Here is a 14,591-nt window from a genome sequence, read left to right on the forward strand (position 1 = left end):
TAAGCATTTAAACACATGCAAGTCTGGGTGGTTTTTTTTTTTTTTTTGTTTCTTTAATTTTGCAGTTTTTAAAATTAAAAAAAATTTTTTTAATATAATTTATTGTCAAGTTAGCTAACATACAGTGTATATGGTGTGCTCTTGGCTTTGGGAGTAGATTTCCTGTGATTCATTACTTACATAAAACACCCAGAGCCCAAATGTCCATCACTTGATTGAATGGATAAAGAAGATGTGGTATATACATATACAATGCAGTATTGCTTGGCAATGAAAAAAATGAAATCTTGCCATTTGCAACACTGTGGAAATGTTTTTTTTTAAGATTTTTTAAAATTTTTTTTTTTAACTTTTATTTATTTTTGAGACAGAGAGAGACAGAGCATGAAGGGGGGAGGGTCAGAGAGAGGGAGACACAGAATCTGAAACAGGCTTCAGGCTCTGAGCTGTCAGCCCAGAGCCCGACGCGGAGCTCGAACTCACGGACCGTGAGATCATGAGCTGAGCCGAAGTCGGCCGCTTAACCGACTGAGCCACCCAGGCGCCCCTTTAAGATTTTTTTAATTTTTTTTTTTTTAAGTAATCTCTACCCCCAACATGGGGCTTGAACTCATGACCCTGAGTTTAAGAGTCACACACTCTTTGGACTGAGCCAGCCAGGTGCCCCTCAGGTCTTTTACAATAAAATTAAAAGGGCCTCCTGAACCTTCTCCCACCCCACTTAGGCCCCATCTAACCGCTGCCTTCTCTTTTGCCTCTTTCTAACTTTCTGAGAGAATTCTCTACCTTTACCATCTTTGTTTCCTTACTGCCTGCTGACTCACTACCCAATGTACTGACTCTGCTGTGCCTCTGAAATTGTTCTTGACAAGTCCATCAGTAATGCCCTGACTGCTCAATAAATTAGTTTTAGTTTATCTCATGGTGGCATTTGGCCTTAACTGACTATGCTGACTTTCTAGAAACACGGTCATGCTGTGATTTCCATATTCTCGTGGTTTTCTTCCTATTTTGCAAGAACTATTTATTTGATCTTTTAAAAGAATATGGGCCTTCTTATTCACTATCTCATAGGCTAGCTTTTTTTTTTTTTTTTTAGTCATTTATTCATATCCAATTCCTTCCACACAGACACATAGTTTAGACAAATAGCAACTCTAATTTTCTGGATGAATGAACTCGGTTAAATTAGAACCTCCTCAATTCTATTTTCACCATTCCTTTGATTTTGTCAAATAGATATGTAAGGGAACAGGTAACAGTAGTGAACATTAGCCAGATGTCTTTTCTTTTGTCTAAGTTATTTTGACATAGTTTATAAATATTTTAATAATTATTAAATAATTATTTAATATTTAAATATTAAATATTTAAAATATATAAATATATTTAATAATTATTTAATAATATTAAATAATATTTAATAGTTTATACATATAAATGTTTTATGATATATATACTATGTTTCACAGTTATTTTTTATTTCTTTTAGACTGCAAATGAACATTGGACTCCATGCATATTAAATGAAGCAGAAAAAATTATATACAAGGTATTAGACTGGATTAAGAATTTGTTATTATTTTTGTAGGAACACACACTTAACATATTTTTTTTGAAACCTTGATGGAGCCCAATGTGCCATTGAAGAGTGACTGAAGTGTAGGGCCTGGTTTTGGCTCTGCTTACTGTGTGACCTTCTGTGATCACTTACCTTTTCTGAGGTTTAGGTTCTTCCCCTAGCAAAAGGAATCAGAAAAATTAATATTTTCCAAATGTATTTTGTGGAGCATTAGGTAATTGAGATATTAGATTTATAGAAAAAATATTCTCTGGTCAAGATTACTGATGGAAGTACTAAGCTGTACATAATTAAACAGTATGTTTCATTTTGTTTTAAACCACAGGACTTCACAATACTTTAAATATGCTAATAAACATTGTGAATTTGTAGCTTTCCCCACCTTGTTGTTCTAGATTCTCCTCCCCTCACCCCTCCCTCTAAACAGCCATTCCTGTCCATTGGTGGAATCATGTCTTTCTTATTCAACAAAACATGTACAAGGCCTGTTAAATAGTAAATTATCAATTAATATTTGATAACTGAATGAACGAATTTCCTTGGAAATAGTGTTGCCGGAAGCACAATTTACCAAATGCTAAGGTTAATAATAAAGTCCATGAATAACATGATTATGTTTTCCCCATATTTGCTTAAGTTTTTTCTTTAAAAGCTCAAAATGGCAATTGGATAATGTTAGGGTGAATATGAGAATAATCTTTTAATATTGCTTCATAATTTTAATGTGTTAGTTGCTTGACCTCTTTGATTTTTCTTTTACAGCTTGTACGACTTGATAGTCTTAGTGCCTACTGGAATGTAAACTGTGGCATGTCTTACCAGGGATCGAAGGAACAGATCTTGGTAATTTCAGTTTATGCCTGAAGAGCTCACTACACTCCCTAAACTTTTTTTAACATAAGAACTGCTGAAGGAGAACAGGATATAGTCTTTTGTTTAAGTTGTATTTAACTATACCAGAATTGTGAAACACAGTTTTTGGAATCCACTCTTTTTTTTTAAATTTTTATTTAAAATAAATAAACTTCAAAAAATAAACTGGTATTTTTGAAGATCTTTGTGAAACCATTCACTACACAGTGAAATAATAACCTATGCTATTACATTAAAACTTCATTTCCGGTTTTTTACACTCACATTTTGATGGCATTCTGGTTACATTGTGGTGTTTCACGTCAGAACGATTACTTGAAGAGTATTGTAAGGAAAGATGATACCTTTCAGAGCTAAAGAACATCTTCTTAGCACTTTTTTTTAATTGAAGTGTAGTTGACCTTAGCAAATGTTGTAAACATTTGTGATGATGATTTCCTGAACAGTGAAAGGTCAATTCAAAACTTCAGTGTGCTAAGTTAGTCTTAGTCATTTTTATTTACTAAGAGGGAAAAGGAAGAACAGTTGAATTTTCTGAACTTTAATTACAAGATTCTCTTATTTCTCAGAAAGATATTGTAGCAAATAATTTGCCTTTGTCTAGAAAGTGTTTAAGATCTCAGTTCATGGATGTTTAGTTTGTTTTTTTAAAAAAAATTTTTTTAATGTTTATTTATTTTTGAGAGAGAGAGACAGAGCATGAATGGGGGAGGGGCAGAGAGAGAGGGAGACACAGAATCGGAAGCAGGCTCCAGGCTCTGAGCTGTCAGCACAGAGCCCGATGCGGCTCCGGAACCCATGAACCGTGAGATCATGACCTGAGCCCAAGTCTGATGCTTAACCAACTGGGCCATCCAGGCACCTCCCCGCCCCCCCCCCCCGCCCCCCCAGTTGTTGTTTCTTTTTTAGTCAGAGGGGAACATAATACTATAACATTTTTAAATATTTAGAATTTTATTTTATTTTATTTTTCATTGATTTAATGGTATTTATTTTTGAGAGAGAGAGGCAGAGCGTGAGTGGGGGAGGGGCAGAGAAAGAGGGAGACACAGAATCCAAAGCAGGCTGTCAGCACAGAGCCTGATGCGGGGCTGGAACCCATGAACTGCCAGATCATGACTTGAGCTGAAATCAGATGCTTCAGCGACTGAGCCACCCAGGCAACCTAGATACTTAGAATTTTAAAAAATTATCTACTTTTATATTTTTTCTAAGAAATATACCCAAAAATAATGCTCAGTGTGCTTTTCTTGTGGACTACTAATTAAAAAGAGGAAAATAAAGATACTGATTTAAGAACAACATTTCCCCCCCATGTGTAGATGAATATGTGTGTATTTCTTTTCATTCTCATCCTCAAATTTTTGTTTAGGATCAGCTGAAAAGTGGAATTCTTACAAGTAGCAATATACCTGCAAATCATCAATATAGTAAGTAATGGTAAAAGTTTTACTTCATATTATAGAAAGCGTAGATTTAAATACTCTGCCATAATATACTTTTTGTGGTAAAGTTACTTTGACAAGACAAAAGTATGGATTTTATATTTTAGTTTTATAATATAGCCTATTTGGATTATACCTAAGTGTTTAGGAATAGGTTGTGACATATACATACCAGGGGAGAGTAAGAGAGAGGAGGGAAGTACATCTGTAGTTCATTCCCAATGACTAAACACCCTTGACCTCCCTGTTTTCTTTTTACCTTGTTATCACGTTTGTTTGGGGCATTAGGTTTTCTTTGTTTAATAACTCAGTTTCTGAGATTTTGGTATTCTCATGGTCAACCCTACCATGTCACTATTGCAGTGTTATGACAAACCAACGATTCTAGAGTTATTTATTTATTTGTTTGTTTATTTTGAGAGAAAGAGAAAGACAGAGACTGTGTGTGTGTGAGCAGGGGAAGGACAGAAAGAGAGAGAGCGAGAGAGAGAGAATCCCAAGCAGGCTCTGCACTGTCAGTACAGAGCCCAACATGGGGCTTGATCCCATGAACCGTGAGGTCATGACCTGAGCCAAAACTAAGAGTCAGACACTTAACCTACTGAGTCCTCCAGGTGCCCCCATAGAGATTTTCTAACTGGGCTTTTCTAATTCTCGGCACCCTCACCTTTACTTATTTTTCAATAGCCCTATAACAAACGAGCCTGTTTATTTATTTATGCTGTTTTCTCCATTTTAGTTTCATTCTAAAGAGGCTTTTGTTTTGTTTTGTGTTAAATTTAGTACACCCCTTTGTGTTTGTGCTGAGCTTTCATGCTCATCTTCTTGCATATTCTATATTACTGTGGTTTACTCTCGTTTTCTTCATATTTTATAGCTGACTGCCATGATGTAAGAGTTGGCACTTTCTCTTTATGTTCATAGACCTCTCCATTTAATGATAATGATGTTTTCAGATGAAAGTGTTTAGTTTCATACGTGAAAGAACTATTTTAGAGAAATCTACAACCTCATTTATAAGTGGTATCCTCCACTTGTAAATAACCTTTAAATAAGTTAAAAATTTTATACAATCGTATGCAATTGTAAATGCTGTACGATATCACAATTTATCTAACTTCGATACTGTTCACAGTTAAACATATTACTTTGCCCTGTCATCTTCCCTAATATGCCTTTTCATGCTGGTTCTTAACTTCAGGAATATTTTCTTTATTTGATTCTAAGATTGTATATGTAATGATAATTTTGAAAATTGTAAAGTGGTAAGCAATTTTTTTCTTGGTAATATGAATTTCATTCATGATTCTGTTGTAAATTCTGCCATTGATTAAGACAAATAATCAAATTTTGTTTCCTACCTTGTATAATATTTTTAATGAATAATAAAATCATTAAATGTCTCATAGTAAGGAAGAGAAGCCTAATTTTATATAGCCAGAATAACCAAGAGTAGATGGTCTACTATTTTGTGCATTTTTACTTAGAAGCATAGGAGTACAATTTCCTCCTTAGAGATCCCCATTTAACTTATAGTCGATGTTATGCAGATAAGTAGATGCTTAAATATTTTTTGGTAGTGTTTTTTGTTACATTTTTTACATATTTTAGTCATTTTTCTGTACTTTCAGAATAGTGTTTTCATAATTATTTATAGTTGTTCATTTGTAAAGGCTTATAAACATATCTTATGTCTTCCCATGTGATGAAAGTTTTCCAGCCAATATCAGCTTCTGCAAAGCTCTTCATGAATCCTTATGCGGAAACAGAGCTGAAAACACCCAAACTTGACGGGAACATAGAAGTACAGAATATTGCTGTTGAATTGACTAAACCTCAGGTAGGATTCAGGCGGACATTTCTAGCTTTGATAAGCTTTGAATCTCAACTTCATTTGTTCTTTGTGATTATTCCTTCTCTGATGCTCCTCTCCAATGCTCTGGTGGTTCTTTTATATATTTACACGTGTGTGTGTGTGTATTTTTTTTTTAAGAAAATAAATATCAAATTAAAAAAATATTTCCTTCATTTTATGTGATCTTTTCCTTCTTGGTAGAGTACCTTACCAAGTTATAGAAAATGACATTATTCCTATTTAAATGATGGAAGATTTTTATGTGTTTTTTCTTCCTCAAATTTTAATAGACATATTCGTATTAAATATTGTCTACTTAGTTTTTAGAATAGCTTATGTTGGCAGCTTTTTCTTCCATCATTTGTTTCTCATTTGGTTACATGCACGGGGAGTTTGGGTAGCAGACCTGGAGAACTGAAAATGAAGGGAGGACCAGGGATTTATTTAGCTAAATGACTTTTAGCTCAGTGCAGTCCAATAAGAATGTACAGTAGTCTCCCCTTCTCCACGGTTTCCTTCTCCTTGGTTTTGCTTACACGGGTCAACTGTGGTCTCCAAGCAGATGACCTTTCTTCTGATGTATCATCAGAAGGTCACTAGTGTCCCAGTTCTATGTCACAGTGCCTGTATCATTCACCTCACTTTGTATCATCATTAGGCATTTTATCATAAGAGGAAGAGTGAATGCAGAACAATAGGATATTTTGAGAGAGAAACACACACCACATTCACTTAACTTTTATTACAGCATCTTGTTATAATTATTCTCTTCTATTATTGTTGTTAATCTCTTGTTGTGCCTAATTTATAAATTAAACTTTATTAGAAGTATATGTGTAAAGGAAAAGCATAGCATATGTAGGGTTCAGTACTATCCGTGGTTTCAGGCATCCGCTTGGGGTCTTAGAACATGTTTCCTATGGATAAGGAGGGGATTACTGTCATTCAGGTTGTATATGTAATTTAAAATTTAATTTAAAATTTTAATGTAATTTAAAATTAGTTTAAGATTTTCTAGTTGTTACATTAGCAAAGTAAAAAGAAAAGATGAAATTAGTAAAATTAGTAACATTCCATTTAAGCTAGCATACCTGAAATATTGTCATTTCTGCATGTAATCAGTGTAAAACATTGTTAAGATATTTTACATCCTTTTGTTTTTCCTAAGTCTTTGAAATCTAGGGTGTATTTTAAACTTACAATACATGTAAGTTCGGACTATCCATACTGTAAGTGGTGAATAACCATGTGGTAACCAATTGGTAAAAATGTGTTAAGAAAAACAGAAGAAATAGCTAGATTTGCCCCTTTCTTTATCTTATCTACAGTCATGTTGTGTGTGTGTGTTTCCCTTCATTTGAATTGCTTACCTGGTACTTGCAGAGTTGTATTGGTGATAAGATGGACAATTAAATACGTTTATCTTGCTTTAGCTATATAATGATTTTCTGGAGCCATTTTCAAATCAGCTCGTAGATAGTCAATGCTGAAATGATGGTCCAGAGGAAAATATGTAGTTTTAGGAACAATCATGTTCCAGGTCACTAGTTATAGATAGTGTGTTTGGTTGTTTCTAAGATGTGCCTTTATCTTACACTTTAGCATATTTGAATATAGGATGTATTATTATTATGGATGGTATGTCAGTTTTAATTGGCAGCATTGTTTTTTTTTTTCTTTTTATAGTGGAACTTAAAAATTATGTTACAACTTACAATTGATGGTGTCTTAAATTTGATGAAATATATATATCTTATATATATATATAATATATATGTATATGTGTGTGTATGTGTATATACGTATATACATATATATGTACATATATATACACACACACATATATATAGCGTATATTTTAAAGTTTATCTTGAGAGAGAGCATGAGCAGGGGAGGGGCAGAGAGAGAGGGAGAGAGAGAGGATGCAAAGCAGGCTCCATGCTGTCAGCGTGTAGCTGGTTCAGTGACTGGAACCCATGAAATGTAATATCATGATCTGAGCCAAAATCAAGAGTCGGACGCTTAACCGACTGAGCCACCCAGGTGCCCCAATTTGATGAAATATATTAACAAGCAACCATGATCGTCATTATTTCAAGGAAGTTGGAGTCTTACGAGACTGAAAATATAATAAAATATGGTGTTTATCCATGTGTGAAATGTAATAATTATAACTGTATTTTTGTTTTAATAGTACTTAAGTATGATTGACCTTTTGGAGTCATTGGATTATATGGCTAGAAATGCCCCTTACAGAAAATATAAGCCTTATTTACCACTTCATACCAATGGTCGACAATGGTAAGTTAGAATTTTTTTTTTTTTTTGAGAAATATGTAATAGAGTTAGGAACTCTCAGATTTAAGAGACCTTTAAAGCCATGTGATGAAACCACTTTTTTTCTTTATTAGACATGAAAAGGATATCTTTTGTATTATGTCTTTGTTAATTTTTTGTAAACACATTCTCTTGTACTCTTGCTTTTAGAGTATTACTGAATTTTCCACTTAGCATTAAGACTTTAATCATTTTTTGGTCTTATTGTCCATGGGCTCAATGTTAGAACCATATTGGGATAGTATTCATTTTGCATAACATGTCATTTTGTGTCTTTATGATTTTGCTTTGACATACCCTCTTCTTGGAGTTGTTTGCTCATTTTGTAATCTGTTTATGTCAGAGATTTGTACTGGACAATTGAAATGTTATTGCTGAGCTCTTATAGGAGAATGGTTAATAAGAACACAAAAATGTAACAGTGTAGATCCAAAAGTCAAAGCCATTTTCCTGCTTTTTTTCTTAAACCTTTGTATTCAAATGTACATTAAAATTTGATTTGCAGGTGGAAATATGCAATTGATTCTGTTCTTGAAGTTCATATAAGAAGGTACACACAGATGTGGTCATGGAGTAACATAAAAAAACACAGGCAGTTGCTCAAGAGTTATAAAAGTGCCTACAAAAGTAAGCTAACCCAGACTAAAGTCCCAGAAGAAATACAGAAACAAATTCAGGTATATTTTGCATGTATTAGTGAAAGCTATTACTTGTTAAATCATCCTTCAGTGTTAATTTTTCTAAATTATAAATATAAAATATAATTTTAGGAAGAATAGGACTGATCTTTTTTGAAAAAATGCAGAGTTTTTTTTTTCAGTTTTTTCTTCTTTAAACAAATCTTTCTTTTCCATCCTAATGTCAGATAAAATGTGGTTACTAGAAACTATTGGGAGAAATGGCTTGGTTTTTTTATAATAATGTTTAGAAGATTAGTAGCAGAGCTGTTCAAATATATATTTATTATTAGCTAGATATATGTTATTAGTTTTGTTACTGGCTTTTTTTAGGAGCTCAAAATATTATTTATAAAAAAAAAATAGCTCTTATTGCTTAAAATAGGAATCCCTTTGGAAAAATAGAGAAACACGACTCTGAGTATATAAGTTGCTTAATATCATCTGGTCTTGATTATATGACTACTTCTGCCACAAATTCATAATGTAAAGAATTAATTGAGTTCCCATTATTCTGAAATACATGAGAATCATTAATATTATATATTAGAAAAAGGATCAAGTTTCTCAGAATCTGAGGTCTGATGTTCTCATGTATAAAATGGAAACAGGATCTGTCTTACAGAGTTCTGAGAATTGCATGAAATAGCACATAGAATACCTAATACACAGGTCACCAATACATATTAGATTCTTACATACTTTTATTTAAATTCCCCAAGTCATTTTCTACTTTAGCTTCTTGTGGATTTATAGAATTTTGCATTCTTAAATTTTGTGTTTTATAGTACAATCGTTATAAAATACTATAGACTAGAGTGAATCAGAAGTAAGAACCATAAGGATAATACCTAAAAGAAGCCTCTCTCCTAAATATTCTTGTATCTGTAATGATCTTATTAAAATTCTTACTTTCATATTGTATTTTTATACTTACATGAGATCACAATTACTGTTTATTCATGGACTGGATAAGCCTAGAAATCTTAGAATAAAAATTTTTTTAATCTAATGCCATTTTTCTTCTTTACAAGTGTCTCTTTGTATTTTATAGGATTTGGAGAAGACTCTAGATGTTTTTAACATAATTTTAGCAAGGCAACAAGCACAAGTTGAGGTAATAATTTTTATTTGCTCATTTTGTGTTTTAAACATGTTACTATTACTCCTGTAAACTTAAGATCAGGAAGTCTTAGGTTTCAGGGGATTTATTCAAGTATAAAGGTTGAGTTTTCGTGCCTTCATTTGGTCTCAGGAGAAAAAATTGGAACATTGGAAAGAACACATTAACATGAAAGGGCAAAAAGTTTTAATTTCTAAAAAATTTTTTTTAATGTTTTTATTTTATTTTTGAGAGAGAGACAGAGCGCAAGTGGGGAGGTGCAGAGAGAATGAGAGAGACACAGAATCCAACGTAGGCTCCAGGCTCTGAGCTGTCAGCACGGAGCCTGACGTGGGGCTCGAACTCACAGACAGTGAGATCATGGCCTGAGCCCAAGTTGGACACCTAACCGACTGAGCTACCCAGGTGCCCCAAAATTTTAATTTTATGACAAAAAATTTGAAACTCCCCAAAAGAAAGTAAATAAAAGTTGTCTGTAATCCTAGCAACACAGAATGCTGCTGTTAACATTTTGACACACAGTCTTGCAGTTTTTCTCCCATGCCTAAGTGCTGACTTAAGTTTGATCTTTATCCCCCGTCCCTTCACTTTGTCTTTGCCTTGTTTCCTTTTCCCTCCCTCCCTTCCTTCCTTCTTCTTTCCCTTCCTTCTTCTCTCCTTCTCTTACTTCTTTTCTTTTTTACCATAATTGGAATCAGTCAGTTTATATTTCACAATTCATGCCGACTTATCCCACTTGGCATATCCTACCAATAATGGCATGTCTCCATTGTTCCATGTCAATCCTATTCTGTAACATGACATTTTTGATAATTAAAAAAAAATAAATTGCAAGTACAATACAACTCACTGTAGGAAAGTTAGGAAATAAAGATATACAAAGAAATAAAATAGAAACAGCTATTATCTCACACTGAATATACCTACAGTTGATAATTTTTTGTATATTTTTTAGTCTTTTTGATATTTATAGATCTCTGTACACATACTCATATTCAAAAAAAATTTTTTTACGTTTATTTTTGAGAGAGAGAGAGAGAGAGAGAGGGGGGGGGATTGGGGGAGGGGCAGGGAGAGACACACACACACAGAATCTGAAGCAGGCTCCAGGCTCTGAACTGTCAGCACAGAGCCCAACGCAGTGCTTGAACCCACAAGCCCACAAGCCATGAGATTGTGACCTGGGCCGAAGTTGGACGCTTAACTGACTGAGTTGCCCTGGTGCCCCACATTTTTAAATGGGATTAAAGCACACGCCTATTCATTCATTTACTTAGTAAGTACTCATTGAGTGCCTATTTTACTAGCATCATGGTTAAGAGTGTGGACTCTGGAGTCAGATGGTCTAGATTCTAATCCCAGCTTTGCCTACTTGCATGATCTTGGGCTAGCTCTTTCATCTCTCATTGCCTCAGTTTCCTGATTTGTAAAATAGGATTAATTCATAGTATGTACATCACAGGGTTACTTTGAGGAGTACATGATAATCCATGTAAAGCACTTAGACTACTGAGTGCTTGGCACATAGTAATTAGTAAATAAGTGATTTTTTTTCATTCATCATCATCATCATCTGTATTAGCATACAGAAATTAACAGAACAAAAATCCCTTACTTACATTCTAGTAGAAAGAAAGATAATAAAAACATAAATAAAAATAAAGTTGAAGGGCATACAGAAAAGGAATATATCACTGGGGCCAGGCAGTAATGATGATGAGGGTTGCAATTTTAAATAGGGTGGTCACGGAAAGCCTCACTAAGAAGGAAACATTTAAGCAAACACCTGAAGAATGTGAGGGAATCAACCAGAATGCTTTCTGAGGGAAAAGGGTACCAGACAGAAAGAATATAGCAAGCTGAAAAGTTTTGAGGTGACTATCTGGTTCACTCACGGAACTAACTGAGTGGTGAGAGAGAGGAGAGTGGTCGTTAGCAAGGTCAGAGTGGAACATAGTAGAGGAGTAGGAGGGGTGCTTATGGGAGTTGGAGAGGGTGCCAGATTGTTAGGGTCTTACAAGTAATTGTGTGAATTTGACCTTTACTCTGAATTAGGGAGCCATTTTGAGAATGGAATGATACAGTCTAACTTATGTTTTAAAATTCACTCAGTCTGCTCTTTTGTGTAAAAAGGAGAACAAGGGTGAAAATAGGGAGATCAGTTAGGATGCTGTTGAAATATTTGAGGTGAGAGATAATGGCTGAGAGTGGTTGCAATGGAGGTGATGAGAAAAGGTCAGATTCTGGATAGAATTTGAACATAGAGCTAATATTTTCCAACTGATTAGATATGGGTTATAACAGAGAAATTGGAGATGACTTTAGAGATTTTGGCCTGTCGCAGTTGGAAAGATGAAGTTTCCGTGAAATGAGATCGGGAAGTCTGGATAGAATAAGCTTGGGTGAGGTGGGAGAGATGAAGAATTCAGTTTGGGACCTATTAAGTTTAGCTATCTTTTAAATAAAGTTGTGGATGTATGGAGTAGACAGTTGGATACATAAATTTATAGTTGAGAAGAGAAATCTGTGCTAGGTATATACATTTCGGAGTTGTCAGTACATAGATGGTATTTAAAGCCGTGACATCAGATGAGATCACCTCGGAAATTAGAGTAGCTAGGGGAGTACTCCAAAGACCCAAAGCATTCTATTGTTACAGGTCAGAGAGATGAGAATCAACAAAGTTGATCATGGAGGAGTTGCCAGGGATGTAGTTGGGAAGCTCTATGACTAATATCCTCAAAGTCAAGTGAAGAAAGAATTGCAAGCAAGAGGGAGTGATCATATGTGACAGATGCATCTGATTGGTCAACTGAGCTGAGGACTGAGAATTGACCATTAGATTTACCAAAATATGAGATGTTTCAGCCATTATTTCCTCAAATAATTTTTGATCACATTCCTTTCTTTTTTCTGTCTAGGACTCCCAGTTTTATACACACACACACACACACACTCACACACAGCCGACCCTTGAACAATACAGGAGTTAGGGACCCCCTACACTGTAAAAAATCTTCATTAACTTTAGACTCCCCCAAAAGGTAACCACTAATAGTCTGCTGTTGACCAGAAGCCTTATTGATAACATCAACAGTTGGTTAACACATATTTTTTATGTTATATGTATTCTATACTGTACTCTCAAAGTAAGCTAGGGAAAAGAAAATGTTCTTAAGAAAATCATAAGGACAATATATTTATGGCACTGTACATATATAGAAAAAAATCTATGTATAAGTGGAGCTGTGTAATTCAAACCTGTGTTGAAATAATTTTTGGTCTAGATTTCTTCTTTCCTTCTTGGATTCAAGTTTTATACACATACACACAAATGTGTACATATATACATATATACATATATATGAGACCTTTTGATACGCCACAAATCTCTGAGGCTTTGTTCATTTTTTTAATCAATCTTTTTACTCTCTGTTCTTTGAATTGGATTATTTCTATTGGTACGTCTTCAAGATTATATTTTTCTCTATCATCCCTATTTTACTGTTGAGCCCATCCTAGGAGTTTTTCCTTCAAATAATATGTTTTTCAGGTCTAAAACTCATATTGAGTTCCTTTTTATAGTTCCCATTTCTCTACTGAAAGTTCTAATCTTTTTAGTCATTTCAAGTGTCTTTCCTTTCATATCATCTAGCAGAAACTATAACGGTTCTCTGCTGGTTTCAGCATTGAGGTTATCTGACCATTGGATCCATACCCAGCACCTGGGTGGCTCAGTCACTGAAGTGTCCAACTCTTGCTTTTGGCTCAGGTCATGATCTCAATGCCATGAGATTGAGCCCTGTGTCAGGCTCCATGCTGGATATGTCATTGGTTTGGGTCCATTTTGCACATGAATAGTAGAGGAGTTAGTTGGAGACTTGTGCAGGTCTTTATATCTTTGCCCCTTTTGTTTAGGTCACTTTCATACACGGGGAGCTTGGGTTAGACTGAAATTTGTGCAGGTTCATACACAGAATTAAGAGATAATCCATTCCCTGGCTCTTCTGCCCCTGGTATTTCCCTCATCTTCTCTGGTTTTCATGGACTTCATTTTCTCATTCCTTGGCCAGCCTATGGAGTTTCTTTCAGGGGTTTAGCTACCTGTGCCTCTTCAGTGCTCCATGGCTGAGGCCCTTACTCAGGGTACAGCCGTGTGAAGTAGTTTTCTGTGGCTTAAAGCCAGTGACTTAAAGCAATGCACAATTATCTCAGAGTTTCTGTGAGTCAGAAGTTCAGGTATAGCTTGTTACCTGAGATCTCTGCTTATGGTCTCAAAATATTTCCATGAAGATGTTGGCTGAAACTGGTTTCATCTGGGGTGTCACTGATGAAGGATCTGCTTTTGTTGGCAGATTTTAGTTCCTTATGCCTGTGGGATGTAGGACTCCAATTTCTTGTTGGCTGTTGGGTAGAGGGTGCTCCTTAGCTCATCATTTCATTTCATTTCCTTGCCAGATGGGCTTCTTAACATGGCCCACAAGATGGCAGCTTGCTTTTCCTTTTTTTCTTTTTAATTTTTTAAATGTTTATTTATTATTTTTGAGAGAGAGACAGAGTGTGAGCAGGGGAGGGGCAGAGAGAGAGGGAGACCCAGAATCCAAAGCAGGCTCCAGGCTCTGAGTTATCAGCACAGAGCCTGACATGGGGCTCCAACCCACAAACCACAAAATCATGACCTGAGCTGAAGTTGGATGCC

The 14,591-nt window shown here is 34.9% G+C and overlaps 1 protein-coding gene across 5 annotated transcripts in view; it reads left to right on the top strand.

Annotated features, from left to right (window-relative positions):
* Positions 1-14,591, top strand: part of VPS13C (vacuolar protein sorting 13 homolog C) — a 195,257-nt gene that overhangs the window by 37,772 nt on the left and 142,894 nt on the right. For all 5 annotated transcript variants that reach the window (XR_008417070.1, XR_008417071.1, XR_008417072.1 and 2 more), the window contains 7 exons: positions 1,493-1,552; positions 2,345-2,425; positions 3,828-3,885; positions 5,613-5,740; positions 7,950-8,056; positions 8,598-8,769; positions 9,824-9,886. Coding sequence is in view for 2 of the 5 variants with exons in the window: in XM_053889012.1 (XP_053744987.1) it covers positions 1,493-1,552; positions 2,345-2,425; positions 3,828-3,885; positions 5,613-5,740; positions 7,950-8,056; positions 8,598-8,769; positions 9,824-9,886 (669 nt within the window). In the remaining 3 variants the exon portion in view is untranslated. The remainder of the gene's footprint in view (positions 1-1,492; positions 1,553-2,344; positions 2,426-3,827; positions 3,886-5,612; positions 5,741-7,949; positions 8,057-8,597; positions 8,770-9,823; positions 9,887-14,591) is intronic.

Source organism: Panthera pardus, unplaced genomic scaffold (genome assembly GCF_024362965.1).
Source record: "Panthera pardus isolate Hobbes unplaced genomic scaffold, ASM2436296v1 HiC_scaffold_24, whole genome shotgun sequence".
In the NCBI taxonomy this organism is placed as follows: domain Eukaryota; kingdom Metazoa; phylum Chordata; class Mammalia; order Carnivora; family Felidae; genus Panthera; species Panthera pardus.